Here is an 18,233-nt window from a genome sequence, read left to right on the forward strand (position 1 = left end):
CAGCTGTTTACAATATATATTAATGATTTAGATGAAGGAATTGAAAGTAACATTAGCAAATTTGCGGTTGACACAAAGCTGGGTGGCAGTGTGAAATGTGAGGAGGATGTTGTGAGAATGCAGGGTGACTTGGACAGGCTGGGTGAGTGGGCAGACACATGGCAGATGCAGTTTAATGTGGATAAATGTGAGGTTATCCACTTTGGTGGTAAGAACGGGAAGGCAGATTATCTAAATGGAGTCAAGTTAGGAAAGGGGAAGCACAACGAGATCTAGGTGTTCTTGTACATCAGTCACTGAAAGCAAGCATGCAAGTACAGCAGGCCGTGAAGAAAGCTAATGGCATGCTGGCCTTCATAACAAGGGGAATTGAGTATAAGAGCAAAGAGGTCCTTCTGCAGCTGTGCAGGGCCCTGGTGAGACCACACCTGGAGTACTGTGTGCAGTTTTGGTCTCCAAATTTGAGGAAGGACATTCTTGCTATTGAGGGAGTGCAGAGTAGGTTCACAAGGTTAATTCCCGGGATGGCGGGACCGTCATATGTCAAAAGATTGGAGCGACTGGGCTCGTATACTCCGGAATTTAGAAGGCTGAGAGGGGATCTTATTGAAACATATAAGATTATTAAGGGATTGGACACGCTGGAGGCAGGAAGCATGTTCCCACTGATGGGCGAGTCCAGAACCAGAGGCCACAGTTTAAGAATAAGGGGTAGGCCATTTAGAACGGAGTTGAGGAAAAACTTTTTCACCCAGAGAGTGGTGGATATATGGAATGCTCTGCCCCAGAAGGCTGCGGAGGCCAAGTCTCTGGATGCTTTCAAGAAAAAGATGGATAGAGCTCTTAAAGATAGCGGAATCAAAAGGTCATGGGGATAAGGTAGGAAGTGGATACTGATTGTGGATGATCAGCCATGATCACAGTGAATGGCGGTGCCGGCTCAAAGGGCCGAATGGCCTACTCCTGCACCTACTGTCTATTAATGGAAACACCTTCTCCATGTCCACTCCAACCAGGTCTTTCAGTATCCAGTAGAGATCCCCACTCCCTTCCCTGCCCCCATCCTAAACTCCACTGAGTATAGGTCAGAGACACGAAACAGTCCTCATACATTAAGCATTTCAATAGGCTATTCTTTCACAATGGTGTTTGGACATGATTTCATTGCCAGGGCCCTGGCATTCAGCTGCTTACACACCCAGATAAATGACATAAGTGTTTGTAGTACATGACCAGATTTCAAAAAGTGCAAGAATGAAATTCTCAATGCGTATGAATTGTTTCTACAAATATAGCAATTGCTCTATACGAGTAATATACCAAATATAGCAACAGGGCAACCAAATGTTGGCCAAGATAAAGGGCGTATTTCCTGTTTTTCTTTAAAGACATCATGGAATCTTAACATCCACCCTAAATATACATGCCAGACCTTGGGCATCTCACCTAATGGACACTACTCAAAAAAATATTACTCAACTATTATTTTGTCCACTTCAATACCCAATTCTTAGCACTACATAAAATTCAAGAGCACAAGAGAGAATGAGTACAAAAAAGGGGATTTCCACATACTTTAGAAACAAAAGAATATTCTGTTAAGCAATTACTTTATATGCTCAAAATAGTCATTACTAATTCTGGTTATGATTAAAATGAACCACCTTTCTAAACGTCTGCCAGCCACTGCAGGACAATATGTCATTTCCAGTTTATTGAAGTATGGACATTTATTAGGTCATACCAAACAGCAGTGGATCTGACATTTACTGAAGGCAGAGAAAGTCACAGAAGAAATACTTCCAGATTGGCTCACAGCTCAAAGGAATGACCCGCTTGGCAGTGAAGAAACCTTATCACTGTCAGCCCAGTGTACAACTCAACCTCTTAATAAACAAAAAGCAAAAGGACATTCTGCCAACCATATTTGCCCCTCAGGCAATCTGAGTGGAAAAGCTCATTTATTAATGTGATACATACAAACGTTTGCAGGATTCAAGGGGGAAGTTTTATCAAGTCTTCGCTCAAAGTCGACACATCTTAATTTGCCAGAGGTGGATTTTCAGGAAAAAAAATTAACTAATCAAACAGGCATAAACAGAACAGGCCTCAGCAGACCATTGTGAAGAAACTCAAGAAAAATTGCCAATATCAATAGCTTAGGGGACAGAATGCCTGAAGAGTATTAACAACAGGGCAAATTTAAGTCAAAGCTGATTGGATAATTCAAGGTTTGGGAATTCTCCATTTCTAAACCACTGTCCAGCCCCCCTAAACGCATATAGTATAACATTAGCTCAATCTCAGTACTTCTCCAAGGATAAGCGAAGTTCTGGAAATGCACTAAATATAATGAATGAAAGCCCCCAGTGCTTTTCATAGTGAACTCAAATTCATATTATTGCAATGACAAACCTGGTGGTGCATCTAGTCTGTAGGACTTTTAGCACCGAAAGTCCTGAGGACACTGAGAAGTGCAGTAGAGCAAAGGGTTCTGGGAGTACAGATCCACAATTCCTTGCAAGTGGCATCACAGATAGAAAGGGTCGTAAAGAGAGCTTTTGGCACGTTAGCTTTCATAACTCAAAGTACTGAATACAGGAGTTTAAATGTCATGTTGAAGTTGGTGAAGCAAAAATTGGAGTATTGTGTACAGTTTTGGTCACCTACCTACAAGATAGTTATCAACAAGATTGATAGAGTACAGAGAAAATTGACAAGGATGTTTCCAGGACTTGAGGACCTGAGTTGATTTGGACTTTATTCCCTGGAGTACAAGAGAATGAGGGGAGATTTGATAGAGGTATACAAAATTGAAGGGTATAGATAGGGTAAGTCCAGGCTTTTTCCACTGCTGTTGGATGAGACTAGAACTAGAGGTTAAGGGTAAAGAGTGAAATATTTAATGGCAACCAGAGGGGGCACTTCTTCACTCAGAGGGTGGCAAGAGTGTGGGTGAGCTGTCAGCAGAAATGGTGGATGCAGGTTTGATTGAGACAATGGTGCCTAACGGCGACTTCTTTGCTTGCATCTTCGGAAAGAGCTCTATTCCCATCTGTAATACCTCTACTTTTCCCTTTCAGGGTTCTTTTGAAGACCCTGACCTGGAGTTACATGTTGACTTTGGCTCTTTGGAGGAATGGGACCCACTCTCAGGGTTTCACGACTGGCCATTATTCGACATGCCAAGGGCATGGCCTAAGCGCTCAGCTTGCCTTCAGAGGGCTGAGATTTCATGACTCTGCAGATGTGCGGATTTAAGGTCAGTGTCCCGGCAGATCGGTGTGTCATGGAAGTCAGAAGATCAGGCCTAGGGACCTGAGATTTTTGGGCACAGAGCTCAGCAAAAGTGATACAATGGACCTTTAACATTATAAACCAGCAAATTATTTGTTATGTCTCCCCTCTCGCTGTGAAAAGGAGATGCCCTTCTCTCTTATTAGGGAAAGAGAGAGCCCGTGGTATGTCAAATACTGGGTGAAGGAATAATCTTTGGGGTACTGCCAGTCTGTGTCTTTGCTGCACACTTGAGTGCTCAGTGGTGGGTGCTGATGGTTTTGTTTTGCCGGTGGGGGGAGGGGGATCGTTGCTTGCTGCTGCTTACACACGGGAGGGAGAGGAGCTGGGGGGGGGGACACTTTGGGGTTCTAACATTTAACTGGCATTCATTCTTTGGGGGCACTCCTCTGTTTTTGTGGATGGTTGCAAAGAAAAAGCATTTCAGGATGTATATTGTATACATTTTTGACTTTAAATGTACCTTTGAAACATTGAGAAGTTTGGATAAGTACATGATAAATATGGTCCAGTATGGGTCATTGGGAATAACAGCTTGGTACGAACTAGATGGGCCCCTGTTTTGCTCTACAAGACTGCTGGATTACTGCTGAAAAGTGCTGGCTGACTTTTAGTACACACCACTGCAAGTACATTTCAGAAAGTATAATGAAACTATAGGGCCCTTCAAAACTTCTACTTAGAATGTCCTTGCTAAAACCACCGAGCCAGGATAGGTTGGATAAAATTTATACCAAGCCTATCCCACAAGTTTTCTAAACATGCGTTTTGAGATGCTCAACTTCAAAACATTCATGTTAGTTCTGAATTTGATACATCCCAAGTATGCAATATCCACAGGTACATGGGGGATGGGATGGGGGGGGGTGGGGTTCTGGGACCAGAAAGCACCTACAGGGCTCTAATACGTTGTGGATGGAGATTACTTAATTTGAAGCTACTGACTAAACAGTGTGAATCAATAAATATTGTAGCATTGATTTTGCAGTCATTGAGCAAACCTCCTCTGGAAAAAGGAAATTCAATTGATAAAGATGAGGGGCAGTGCAAACTTCTTCCCTCATGTTATCACAATACTGGCAAAGTAACAACTCATTAGTATGTTATTCCCACATACCTTTTTATTGAGTTTCAACCAGGTGGAGAAACCTTTCGTATCTTGGTACTGGAGCCCAAAAAACCAAACTTCACGCAGCCCAATGGTCTTCACAACCTGTGTGAATAAAAGATTGTATTTGTAATAAACAGCAAGAACAAATGTTTCAGACAAGCTGGAAAGAATGCAGCAAATAAATACTCAGGCAACATCCAAATTAACATTTCAGGTAATTGCCTAAAGGAGACAAAGAAAATTATTTCCACAGGTGCTATTGGATTTGGGCATTTACAGCATTTGTACCTGGTTGGTTATTTCTGGGTGAAGGCAGCTCTTAGGAACTAAATTCGCCACTATATCTGGTGCACTACCAGTGTGTGAACACACAGTCAAAAGCATAAATCTCATATTACGCCTATTGTCTAGTAAACAGAACAATTCCAATTTGCCTAGAAAATTTAAACAAAGCTGCAGAGGAACTAAGACAATAAGAGATAGTAGCAGAATTAGGCCATTTGGCCCATCGAGTCTGCTCCACCATTTTATCATGGCTAATCCATTATCCCTCTTAATCACATTCTTCTGCTTCCTCTCCGTATTTTTGCATGCACTGACTAATCAAGAACACATCAACCTCCAGCCAATGGCATGGCCTCCACAGCTGCCTGTGGCAACGAGTTCCACAGATTTACCACCCTCTGGTGAAAGTCGTCCCTCATCTGCATTCTAAATGAACATGCCTCTATTCTGACACTGTGCCCTCTAGTGCAAGACTCCCCCACTATAGGAAACATCCTCCCCACATCCATTCTACCTAGGACTTTCAACATCTGATGGGTTTTAATGGAATCGTATCTCATTCTTCTAAATTGCAGAGAGTCCAGCCCAGTGTCATCAAATGCTCACTGCTCACACTACTCTAAATGAGGCCTCACCAGTGCCTTATAAAGCCCCAGCATTACATGCTTGTGTTTACATTCTAGTCCTCTCGAAAGGAATGCCAACATTGAATTCATCTTCCTCACCACTGAATCAACGTGCAAGTTAATCTTTAGGGAATCCTGCACGAGGACCCAAGTCCCGTTGCATCTCTGATTTTGAATTATCTGCCCATTCAGAAAATAGTCTACACTTTTATTCCTTCTACCAAAGAACGTGACCATACAATTCCCAACACTGTATTCCATCTGTCACTTCTTTGCCCAATCACTTAATCTGTCCAAATCCTTCTGCAGCCTCCATTACCTCAACACCATCTGCCCCACCATCTACCTTTGTAACATCTGCCAACTTTGTCACAAAGCTCTCAATTCCTTTATCCAAACTATTGCCATGTAATGTAAAAAGCAGTAGCTCCATCACCTACCCCTGTGGAACATCACTGGAGCCCAACCAAAAAAGGCTCCACTCTTATTCCCACTCTTTGCCTCCTGCCAATCAGCCAATCCTTTATCCATACTAGTACATTTCCTGTAATACCATGGGCTCTCATCTTGTTAAGTAGCCTCATGTGCAGCACCTTATCAAAGACCCTCTGAAAATCCAAGTACACAACATCGACCGATTCTCCATTGTCTGTCTACCCTGCTTGTTACTTCTGCAAAGAATTCCAACAGATTAGTTGAGCAAGATTTTCCCTTAAGGAAACTATGCTGACTTAGGCTTATTTTATCATGTGCCTCCAAGTACCCTGAGACCTCATTCTTAAAAAAAAAATCAACTCCAACATCTTCCCAACCATTGAGGTTAGGATAAGTGGCTTACAGTTTCCTTTCTCCTGCCTCCCTCCCTACTTGAAGAGTGGAGTGACATTTGCAATTTTCAGTCCTCTGGAACCATGCTAGAAACCAGTGATTCATGAAAGATCATTATTAATGCCTCCACAATCTCTTCAGCTACCTGCTTCAGAATCCTGGTCTGTAGTCCATCTGGCCAGGTTACCTATCGACCTTCAGACCTTTCAGCTTCCCAAGCATCTTCACCCTAGCGATAGCAACTGCACTCACTTCTAAGCCCCAAACACTCTTGAAATGGCGGATGAACTAAGTATTTTGCATTTATCTTCATTGTACTAGATTTACACAATGAAGATGGATGCCAAATACTTATTTTAGTTCATCCGCCATTTCCTTTTCCCCCATTACTCCAGGGTCATTTTCCACCTGTCTGATGTGTACTCTCACTCTCTTATTCTTTATACAACATCTGAAAAGAAACATTTGGTATTCTCTGATATTATTGGGTAGTTTACCTCATCTTTCACCTTCTTCCTCCGTATGGCTTTTTTTTTTAAAGTTGCCTTGTGTTTCCCCCCCCCCAAAAAAAAGCTTCTCAATCCTCTTTCTACTAATTTTTGTTCTATTACTTAGTTTTTAATGTTGCTTTTGACTTCCCTCATCAGCCACGATTGCATCATCCTGACTTTAGAATATTCTTTGGGATGTCTCTAACCTGTGCCTTCTGTATTTCTCCTAAAATCTCCATTCATTGCTGTTCTACCATCATCCCTTCTAATGTCCCCTTCCAATCAACTTTGGTCAGCTCCTTTCTAATGCCTTTATAATTTCCTTTACCCCACTGTAATACTGATATGTCCAGTTTTAGATTCTCCATCTCAAATGGCAGGGTGAATTTTATCATATTATGATCACTGCCTCTTAAGCACTTTTTTTTTTAAACCTTAAAGCTCCCTAATCGAATCTGGTTCATGACAACATCCAATCCAGCACAGCTTTTCCCCAAGCAGGCTCAAACACAAGCTTACCTAAAAAGTCATCTTGGAGGCATTCTCCAATTTTCTCTTAGAATCCAGTACCAACCTGATTTTCCCCAATCTATCTGCATATTGAAATCCCCCACAATTATCCCAACACTGCCCTGTTGACGTGTTTCCTACCTCCCACTGTAATTTGTACCCCAAGTTCTGGCTACTGTTCAGAAGTCTGTACACAGCTCCCATCAGGTCTTTTCACCCTTTAAATTATCAAGAACTTTGCTGGCAAAGGATGGTTAACATTTCACATCCTGACCCTACATCAAGGCAGATGCTGCTCAACTTGACAAGCTATTCCAGCAGTCTGATTTGTCTAGAATCCAAACTTCATCTGCAGCCTCTTGGATCCTCATCCGCCTGTATGCTTCAGAGACAATCTGTAGCTGACACCTCAAAGCATTAGAAAATTAGCACCAATCTTAAAATCCTCCAAATCCAACAGGTGAATAGATGAAATAAAGAAAATTTCCTCCCAGGAAAACAAAGTTGTGGCCATGCTCAAGTAGTTCTAGTAGTCAGGTTACATCATTTCACCATCTGAATGCTGCTCTGGCAAGATTCAGACTTCAGAAAAAAAACAAACACCTGGAGAATACCCTCAATCTCTTCAAAAGATGCAACACCTTCACCAACCCATGGAATTTCTGGCCGGCAACTGTTCATACTTGAATTGTAATAGCAAGAGACGGTACCAAGCTCAAGGTCTCTGATAGGACTATGCACAAATATTTAAAATACAGTGGATTCCAGTTACTTGGGACACATCAGGACACGTACATTCTGTCCCAGTTAGGCAGCTGCCCCAACTAGACAAAGTTTCATGGAAATAGTTTAAATGGTACAAAAAAGGACAAACTACCATTTAATTATATTTGTAGAACAAATTAGAACACTACCAATACCACTACAGTACTATAAAACTATCAGTTCATAATAAGGTGACATGGTAGTGTAGTGGTTAGCACAATGCTTTACAGTATAGGTGACTTGGGTTCAATTCCCACTGCTGCCTTTGTTGTACCCAGCAACATCTTTAAAATCCTTTGCAGGTATTCTATATGCACAATACACTCGAGTCTCTTTTTAAGCGCTCATCGTATCAATCTCTTATCTATTTGTATACCACCCACACACCCATTGATCTATTTTCCCATCACGTTATTTGCCACCTACCACAATCTCACCCTTTAAGTTTATAATTCTCCTAAAGCCTTTCTGCATCCTCCTTCCAGCCCACACTACCATTCAGCTTCATATCAAAGCACCAAAACAAATGTTTGATAACGTAGATTAACATTAAAGGTCCCAGCAGGAATTCCTGCAGTACCCACTAATCATAGCCTTCATAACTAAAAACGATCTATTTTTTCCTTCTGTTCTGCATAGTAGTCAATCATCAACACATGGTATATTACACCCAATTCCATGTGCTCTAATTTCATTTAGAGACCTCACCACCTTAAAGGCCTTCTGAAAGTTAAAATTACTATAACCATCGGATCTCCCTTACTCATTTTGCTAATTACACCCTTAAAAACTTTATTTGTCAAACATAATTTGGTTTAATAGAGCCATGTTAACTCTAGCCAATTCCAAGTGTCTGTCGAGTTGCTGGTGTAGAAGCCTGAAGACCTTCAGTCCATGATTCAAAAACAGCTTCTTCCCCTCCATCAGATTTTTGAACTGCAATTCATCTGATTACTCCTCCTCTGATCTTCAGCCCTCCTCTTCCTCTTTGACCTTCTGCCTGCTCTGGATTTTTTCACCTCTAACTGCTAACGGGGCATTCCCCTCAGCCCCACTGAATGCACTGGTTTCCCCATCTCCCTCTCTGCACTAATCCCAACTTTACATCAAACATGCAGACAAGTGTAGTGTGACTGTAGTGTGGCAGACTGACCTTCACTTTGCTGAGACTAAATCACCTCCTCTTACCTGAGCCAAGACCCACGGAGAAGCTTCAGGCCACTGTCTCCTACACTTTCACTGACATTATCTCTCAAGTCCACTCTCTACAACCTCCAGCCTCAGTTCCCCTACCCCACACTTCCTGTTTCTACTTCCTACCCATGATCCATAAACCCAAGTGGTCTGGTTTCTGCTTGCTCCCGCCCAACTGAACGTGTGTCTTTGCTTTTCAACTCCCTTGGTTCAGTCCCTTCTTACCTATATCCATGACACATCACATGCTTTCTGCAGCTTCAACAACTTTCAGTTCCCTGGCTTTGGCTACCTCAGTTCCACCATGTCCAGTCCTTTGTACAGCTCCATACCTTATCAGGAAGTCCTTAAGGCTTTTTGATTCTTTCTTGATAAACAACTTAATCTCTTCTCCTCCTCCACCACCCTCTTCTATCTGGCCTTTAACATCTCTTTTGGCTTCTTCCACATTCTCCAAAACAAAGGTGTAACCATGGGCTGGGACAATCCACGTTCCAAATCTACACTGTTAACGCTCCCAAACTCTCCCTCCATGGCACTTATGACTACACTGGTGCAGCTTCCCGCAGCAACGTGGAGCTCAATTTTATCAACTTCGCCACCAACTTCCAACCTGCCCTCAAATTCACTTGGTCCATCTCTGACCCTTCTCCCCCTTTACTTGATGTCTCCATTACAATCTCTGGAAACAGGTGACCTACTACCACCTTTTTACAAACCCACTAACACCCACAGTTACCTTGACCTACACCTCTTCCCACCCCTGTCACTTGCAAGAATGCTTTTCCCTTCTCCAAGTTCCTTTGTCTCTGCACCTATTCTCATGAAAGTTTCCATTCCAGGATATCAGAGATGTCCTTTTTATTTCTTGAGAATGGGTTTCCCCTCAACTATTATAAATGCAGCCCTCGCCCACATCTCTTCCAATTCCCTCATTTGTCCTCACCTCACCTTCCCAACTTAACAGGGAAAGGGTTCCCTTTGTCCTAGCTTACCACTCCACAAGCCTTTACATTCATCATTCTCTGCAACTATGCTGTACTTCTCTACGACTCTACAACTTCTACAGTCTCCAGCAGGATCCCAGCACCATCTTTACCTCCCCTCTCTACAGGGACAGATTTCTCATGCCTCATTCCTCCCCGATTCCCTCCAAGTACTTATTCCTGAAATTCTGCTAAGTGTTATACTTGTTCCTATTATCTTCTCTCACACCAGTATTCAGGACCTTGAACAGTACTTCTAGGTGAGGCGATGCTTCACTTGAGTGTCCATTGGGGTCACTTAATTCATCCAGTGTGACCACCTCTACAACAGTGAACGTGAAGCAAATGGTGTGGGGGGGGGGGGCAGGCAAGAGCAGGACACTTTACCAAGCATCCTTGCTCCATCTGCAGTAACACCACAACCTTCCAGTAGCCAATTTTAATTCCACTTCCCATTCCCACACTGACTTGTTGGTGCATGGCTTCCTCTGTTACACTGACACCAATCACAGTTTGGAGGAGAAACTCATTATTTATCAACATTAAATATTGTCTTCCTTTAATCCAATCTTTAACTTCTCATTTACCACAGCTAGACCACTGTTCCTCTTGGGATTTTGTATCTTATTGGATATTTACATTTGTACAAGATTATGGTATTAACTCTTCAAATGACAGCAATTGGGCAAGTGAGCAATCTGCCACAGCTAACGCCCAAGATCATAAGAGAATAGAGAAGTAGGACACTCAAACCTGCTCAGCAACTCAGTATCATGGCTGATCAGCACCGGGCCTCATCTCCACTTCTGTGCCAATTCTTCGTAGTTCTCAATTCTCCGACCTTTCAATAAAGTAATCTACTTCCTCTTTGAGTACCCTCACTGACTGAGTCTTCACAACCCTAAGACAGAATTCCAGAGATTCACCATCTTCTGAGAATTACCTATACACCTCAGGTTTTAAATAACTGCACTTCATTCTCCCATAATTGGAAACACCTCAACATCTAGCCTCTTGTGCTCGCTTGGAATCATCTATTTTATTAAGAGCACCTTCACTCTTCCAAACTCCCAAGATCATGGATCTGCTTTTTACTGTTTCTGATAGAACAATCTCTCATCCCAGGAAGTAATCTCCTGAATCTCCATTGGACTACATCCAACAGTTTTATACTCTTAAAGGACCAAAACTGTCTCCTCATGAGTACTTTTTAACCGTAACACTTCATCTGAACAGCTGATTATTCAAAAAATATAAAACTGATGCAACAGTAAACTAAAAATCTAAAAAACCAGAAAGATACTGAAACACAATGCACCTCAGTGTCTACGGACGTATTAATGTTAAAAAAACAGCACTGATGAGAAAGCCATGTTTCAAACTCTTCCTCTCTACAACTGCCAACTGATCTGCAGAGTATTTGCAGCATCGTCTTTATCTTGAATATTGTACCTACCTCATGATGCTCCCCTTGCACTGTACCCTTGGGCACATTCACTGGCTAGGCTCATAAAAGAGCATAGTTGGGTGGGGTCTAGTATCCGCAGAAAATACATCCAAATGCCTCCAAAAAAACTAAAAATTAACCAGTTACTGAACATAGGTTTTGCTCTACGGTTTTCACAGTAGGCACCAGAAAGTGTTAAATGCACTATTGTTTTGAATGAGCTCCAATCTGTCATTCATACTGTTTCATTGCAATCAAAGTCCAATGATCTGCACAGGACTTTCATTCAGACATAACATAAGAGACTGGAATGTCTGTGGTCACTTTGGCACAACATTAATATTCTTGGCTGAGGTAGTCAACAAGTACAAAGGCCATATATAGTCATAGAGATTGAGCTTGCAAGGCACTCCAAAGTACAAAGGCAGGAAATGCTTACTGCTTTGCAAAAAGAACACTTTTTGGATGTTAGCTAGCTGGTAGTTTGCACAAGGTAGATAATGCAAAATGCTTGAGTAAATGCATCTGCTTAAGATGCTTAGTTAGAGATATCACATATGCAATGATCTAGAAACTTGTAAACTCAAAGCAATGCCCAGGTAACAATGCAGCAAAGCTGTCCCTGTCAACAGCCAACCATACAAAACACAGCGTGTCCAGACTTGAGTAAAATGCTAATACAAGTCAAACCGCAAACAGTGGGAAATTCAAGCACTGCTGTCCGCAAGATAAACTGGCAAGTTTCCCCAACCAATAGTGTTTTCATTTTATTCTAAGCTAAAGATTTGATAAAACAGAGCAACACAAAATGTTGGAGGAGCTCAGTAACTCAGGTAGCATCTATTCTCCTCCTTGGGCTGAGATGCCTCATCAGGACTGCAGTGTACTGGAAGAAGTTTGCATGAGGCTTCAAAATCAAGCATACAGTCACTCATCAAGCTGTCTTCACTTGTTTCCTTATAAATTTTATATCTATAGAATCCCAAGTAACTTCCTATAAATGTTATTACGCCCCCTTAAAAATGCACAATTTTGCTGTTAAATTTTTTATGGCTCCTAAACATTTTATGCTGAAAAGGCCTGCATGTAGAGAGAAAATAAAACATTCTACTTATGGCAAGCCTCAATAATACGACAGTGCTTAGATGGTTATGTTATTGAATGGTGGGCACTGAAATATTAATATACTCATGGTAAGCTCTCCAAGTTTCATCCCACATTCACACTAAGATTTTAACATGCAAGAAAGACACACACACACACAGCACAAGTTATACTCAATTGGCGTAAAGGAAAATGGAGAATTCCAACACAGTTCTGATTACATTTCTGATTTTATGATAAAGTGCAAATTCAGGTGAGAATCTAAATCGAGACACTAGTTACACTAAACAGTCCTTCAGGATTACGACTTGCTTCTGCAATGTGGGACGAGGTGCTGATGAGGCCGATATGTGAACCACAAACTCTTTCTCAGATGGTGGAGCTCTCTCTGCTGTTGAGAGGGGACTGCACTCCTGAGGCATGGACTAGAAATGGTCTATGCCAAGACTGAGGTTTTGACCTTCAAATACTTCCCTCCACCCACCATCCCTAAACAAAGGTGCTGGCAAGTCTAATCTGCCCTTGCTGAGAGATAGCTCCTGCGATATGGGAATGGTCCATTTTCAAAGGCCTTGCTACAAACCTTTTCCAACTCACTCTCCCACAAAAGGACTTTTGAGAATATTAAATACAGGGTCTGTCCTCTCACATGTCTCAATGAATGAGTCAGTGATTGCTTGGAACTTGATCCTGCAACACAGGCAGATGTAGATATCATTTACATATTGCAGTTCTGTTACTGAAATTATGGTGATCTCACCATTATACAGTCATTGTAAGCTAACCAGTTTCCCATTAATTTAAAATATCAGCCTTACTTCTAAGGGATGTTTATTAGAACTTTGAGGACTAATTTGAAGTATTGTGTGCATTCTAGTCACCTACCTACAAGGAAGGGTATCAACAAGATTGAAAGAGTGCAGAGAAAATTACAAGGATGTTGGCGGGACTTGAGGACCTAAGTTATAAGGAAAAGTTGAATAGGTTTATTTGCTAGAGCACAGAAGGAGGGGATTTCATAGAAGTATACAAAATGAGGGACATAAATGGGGCAAATGCAAGCAGACTTTTCCCACTGAAGTTGGGTGAGACTAGAATAGAAGTCAAGGGTTTAGAGTAAAAAGATGAACTGTTTAAAGGTAGGGGTTCACATTTTTTTTTTAATGCCATGGATCCTTACCATTAACCAAGGGGTCCGTGTACCCCAGGTTGGAAACGTCTGATTTAAGGGGAACACAAGGGGGAACTTCTTCACTCAGAAGGTGGTGAATGTTGCCAATGCCAGTGGTGAATGCAGGTTAGATTTCAATATTCAAAAATATTTGGACAGGTATATGGATGAGAGGGCTATGGTCTAGGTACTGGTTAGAGGTACTTAGCAGATTAATAGTTTGGCACAGATTAGATAGGCCAAAAGGCCTTTTGCCTGTGCTGTACTGTTCTACAGATTCCATGAGAAGGTGCAGTATTTCAACAAGATAAGCAAATGTCTGAGCAGCCTTGTTGACTTCAGTATTTACCAAAGATTGGATCTGTCGTGAACTCTTATCAGGAGCATGGCTTGTATGCAATCATGAGGTAAACACAAATTGGTGATTAATTTCTCTGGCCAGTTGGAATTAAGAAATGCTCCACTGTCCCTTCTGATTTACAGAACCAAAGAGCTTTAGTAAGGTTGAGGAAGACTACATATTGCAGTAAATGCTGAGAGAGTCACTCAATTACTGCACTATATAGGCTAAAAGCAGAATGGAACCCATCAGCTTTTTACCATGATTCAATGCTACATAAAATGGCTTTATTTCATAGAAACATAGAAAACCTACACCACAATACAGGCCCTTCAGCCCACAAAGTTGTCTTTGAGAAGATTTGTAAAGCTACGCCACATTAGACAAAATTTCACAGAATAGTGTGATTAACACTCAAAGGAGTCACAATCCTTGCACACAACAGATTCCACCTACATTAGTGGTTCACAGTGCCATTCAAAAGGTCAGAGTCAGGTTTATTATCATTGATACATGTTGTGAAATTTGTCATTCTGTGGCTGCAGTACAGTGTAATACAAAATAGTATAAATTACAATAGGAAATATTCAATTTTTATATATTTGTTTACAAGTAGTGCAAAAATAATAAGGTAGTACTCATTGTCCATTCAGAAATCTGATGGCAGAGGGGAGGTGGTGTTTATGAAACATTGAGTATGCATCTTTGGGCTCCTGTACCACCTCTCTGAAGGTAGTAATAAGAAGACAGCATGTCCTGGGTGATGGCTGGAATCTCAGCGTTCAACAGCAGGTCAGTCCTAAACTGTGCACTTTCCAAATGAGCCTTTGGAGGCAGTGTACTAAGGTTCAATTAGTGTTTTTTTTAAGATTCATGGTTATGTACTTTGAGCACTCATGAACAATCTTTTAAACTGAAAGGGAAAAAAAAAGTTTTGGCCATATCAAAAGGGTAAATTTCACAGATGTTTGCTTTAGCAGGTTTTTGGGAATAGCAGAGTCCAGTATTGTTTTAGATGGTCTAGACTTGCCGTTAGCTTTTTAGGACAGATAGGCATCACCCCTGCTCCAGGAAAGAATTTTAATTCAATAGAAATGGGTAAAACAACATTTCTGAATACATTTGGAAATTACATGGAAGAATGTTAATCAAGCTGTTCAGAATGAATACTAGCAACTGAGTAATCGAACTGCCAAATAAGACAAAATTAACAATGATTAGGTAGATTTGCATCTTCAGTGAACTGAACACGCCATGTACCAGACAGTGAAAGGCTGAATAAGTGGGGCAAAGACCTTGCACATGATCTATTTGAGAATTATTTTCTTCCACTCCCCACCCCCAAAAGGAAGATATTGTGGCATGAAAAATTGTATAAGAGGCATTACTGGTGATAAGATCTTTATAAAAGAGAAGCAACAAACAAACAGCTAGGTTTGCTTTGATCTGGAATAAAACAAAAAGTGGAAAACACACACCAATTCTCCCTTCAGCCAACTTTTGTAACATATCCCCATCTTCCATAAAGCAATGAAAAGCAAGAGCTGTAATAGAACAGGATGTTAACTTATTCACAGAAGATGAAAAATAGATTACAATGAACATTGCCCCACTCAGCACCAAATATACTGGAAATTCTCATATCCTGACCTTAACTGAAAGGCAAGAGGGAAACCCCACTGCAAATTTAAAACTAGCAAATACACTCAGGTTTATTCGATACAGGAGGCACCAAGTGGCCACTGAGTGCACATTCATAGTCTTCAGCTGCTGAAGCCCACCCACCTCAATGTTTGACATGTTGTGCATTCAGAGATCCTCTTCTGCACAACACTGTTATAATGAATGAATGGTTACTTTCATTACTATCAGCCCTCCTGTCAACTTGAACCAGTCTGGCCATTCTTCTGTAAACTCTCTCATTAACAAAGTATTGCTCCTCACTGGATGCCTTTTGTGTTTTGCACTATTCTCTGCAAACTCTACAGACTTGTGTGTGAAAATCCCAGGAGATCAACAGTTTGAGATACTCAATCAACCTCATCTGGCATCAAAAATCATTCCATGGTCATTTCACTTAGATCACATTTCTTTCCCATTCTGATGCTTGGTCTGAACTACAACTTAACCATGGTGTCCATGCATTGAGTTGCTATCATATAATTTGCATAAGAGAGCAAGTGTACGGGTGTACCTAATAAAGTGCCTACTGACACATTTAATATCCAATCATTCCACATCCAATTTAGGAAAGGCAAGAGCAAAATCACACACACACTCTCTCTCTCTCTCGTGTTTCTGAAGTCTGATAGAAAAGGCAATTAAATCGCGTCTTTGCTGTGATCCAAGGATTCACTTCCTGCACAGTGCTGCCCTTTTTAATGAAACTTGTGCAATTTGGAGATAGAATATAGATATGTGTAGTGGTCCTGAGGAAGTACAGGCAAATGATAAGGAAAAACTTCAGTCAGTGGGATGAGTTAAGGTGTAACAGGGAGACCATATCAATAAGAGTGATAAATATAGGAGTGAAGATGCTATATGTGAATGCACACAGCATACAGAATAAGATACTTGATCTTATAGTGGAGTTCGAGAATGGCAGGTAAGATGTTGTGGGCATTGATGAGCCATGGTTGAAAGCCAATCATAGTTCAGAAGTTAACATCCAAGAAAGATTGTATCAGAAAGATCAGCAGGTAGGCAGAGAGGGTGGGGTAGCTATTTTGGTAAAAAATTATATCAAATCCTTAGAAAGAGGTAACATAGGGTCAGAAGATATAGAATCCTTGTGGAGTTAAGAAATTACAAGGGTAAAAAAAAAAAAGAGACCCTGAAGGGAGTTTTATATAGGTCTCTGAACAGTAGCTAGCTTGTTATCTACAAACTACAATAAGAGATAGAACAGGCATATAAAAAGGGCAATCTTGTGATAGTCATGGGGGATTTCAATATGCAAGCAGATTGGTAAAATATATCAGGTTGGTGCTGGATCCCAAAGGAGGGAAGCTGTCGAAAGACTACGAGATGTCTATTTAGAGCAGATTGTGGAAAGGCAATTCTGTATTGGGTGTCTTAAGTAATGATCTAGATTTGATTATGGAGCTCAAGTTACAGGAACCCCAAGGAGACAGTGATCATAATATGACAGAATTCACTATGCAGTTTGAGAAGCTAAAATCAGATGTATTAATATTAAGTGGAATAAAGAGAATTAGAGGCATGAGAGAGGACCTGGTCAAAGTTGATTGGAAGGGAACACTAGCAGGGATGATGGCTGGAGATTCTGGAAGCAATTCAGAAGGTGCAAGAAAATACATCCCAAAGATGAAGTATTTTGAAGGCAGGAGGCAACCAAGTCAAAGACAACATGAAAGCAAAAGAGAGGGCATATAATATAGCAGAAATTAGTGGGAAGTTAAAAGGTTTGGGAAGCTTTTAAAAAACCAACAGAAGGCAATAAAAAAAAAGCCACTGTGAAAAAATAAAATACAAGGTTTAAACCAGCCAATAATTTAAGAGGACACAAATCAATTTTTTCAGATATATAAAGAATAAGAGAGACAAGAGTGGATATTGTACTGCTGGAAAAGTATTGATGGGGGTGAAGGAAATGGTGGACAAACTTAATAAACATTTTGTATTTGTCTTCACTGTGGAAGACAAGCAGAATGGCAAAAATTCGTGAGTGTTAGGGGGCAGAAGTGCACATCTTTGCTATTACTAAAGAGAATAAGATTGGGAAGTTGAAAAGTTGAAGCTAGATCAGTCATGTGAACCAGATGAACTACAACCTAGGGTTCTTAAAGAGGTAGTGGAAGAGACTGTCGAAGCATTAGTAATAATCTTTCAAGAATCACTAGATTCTGGAATGGTTCCAGAGGACTGGAAAATTGCAAATGTCCCTCCACTCTTCAAGGAGGGAGGCAGTAAAAAAGGAAATTACAGGCCAGTTAGCCTGCCCACAGTGGTTGGGAAGATGTTGAAGTCCATTATTAAGGATGAGTTTCTGGGTTACTTAGAAAAGAAAAAGATAAAATAGGCCAAAATCAGCGTGGTTTCCTTAAGGGGAAAATCT

At 41.0% G+C, this 18,233-nt stretch overlaps 1 protein-coding gene across 1 annotated transcript in view; it reads right to left on the reverse strand.

The window, feature by feature from the left end:
* The window catches only part of msna (moesin a), a 92,021-nt gene that overhangs the window by 36,189 nt on the left and 37,599 nt on the right, over nucleotides 1–18,233 (reverse strand). The window contains exon 3 of the mRNA XM_063060911.1: nucleotides 4,415–4,510. Coding sequence (XP_062916981.1) covers nucleotides 4,415–4,510 — 96 coding nt within the window. The remainder of the gene's footprint in view (nucleotides 1–4,414; nucleotides 4,511–18,233) is intronic.

The sequence above is a fragment of the Mobula hypostoma genome, chromosome 10 (genome assembly GCF_963921235.1).
Source record: "Mobula hypostoma chromosome 10, sMobHyp1.1, whole genome shotgun sequence".
NCBI classification, from domain to species: Eukaryota; Metazoa; Chordata; class Chondrichthyes; order Myliobatiformes; family Myliobatidae; genus Mobula; species Mobula hypostoma.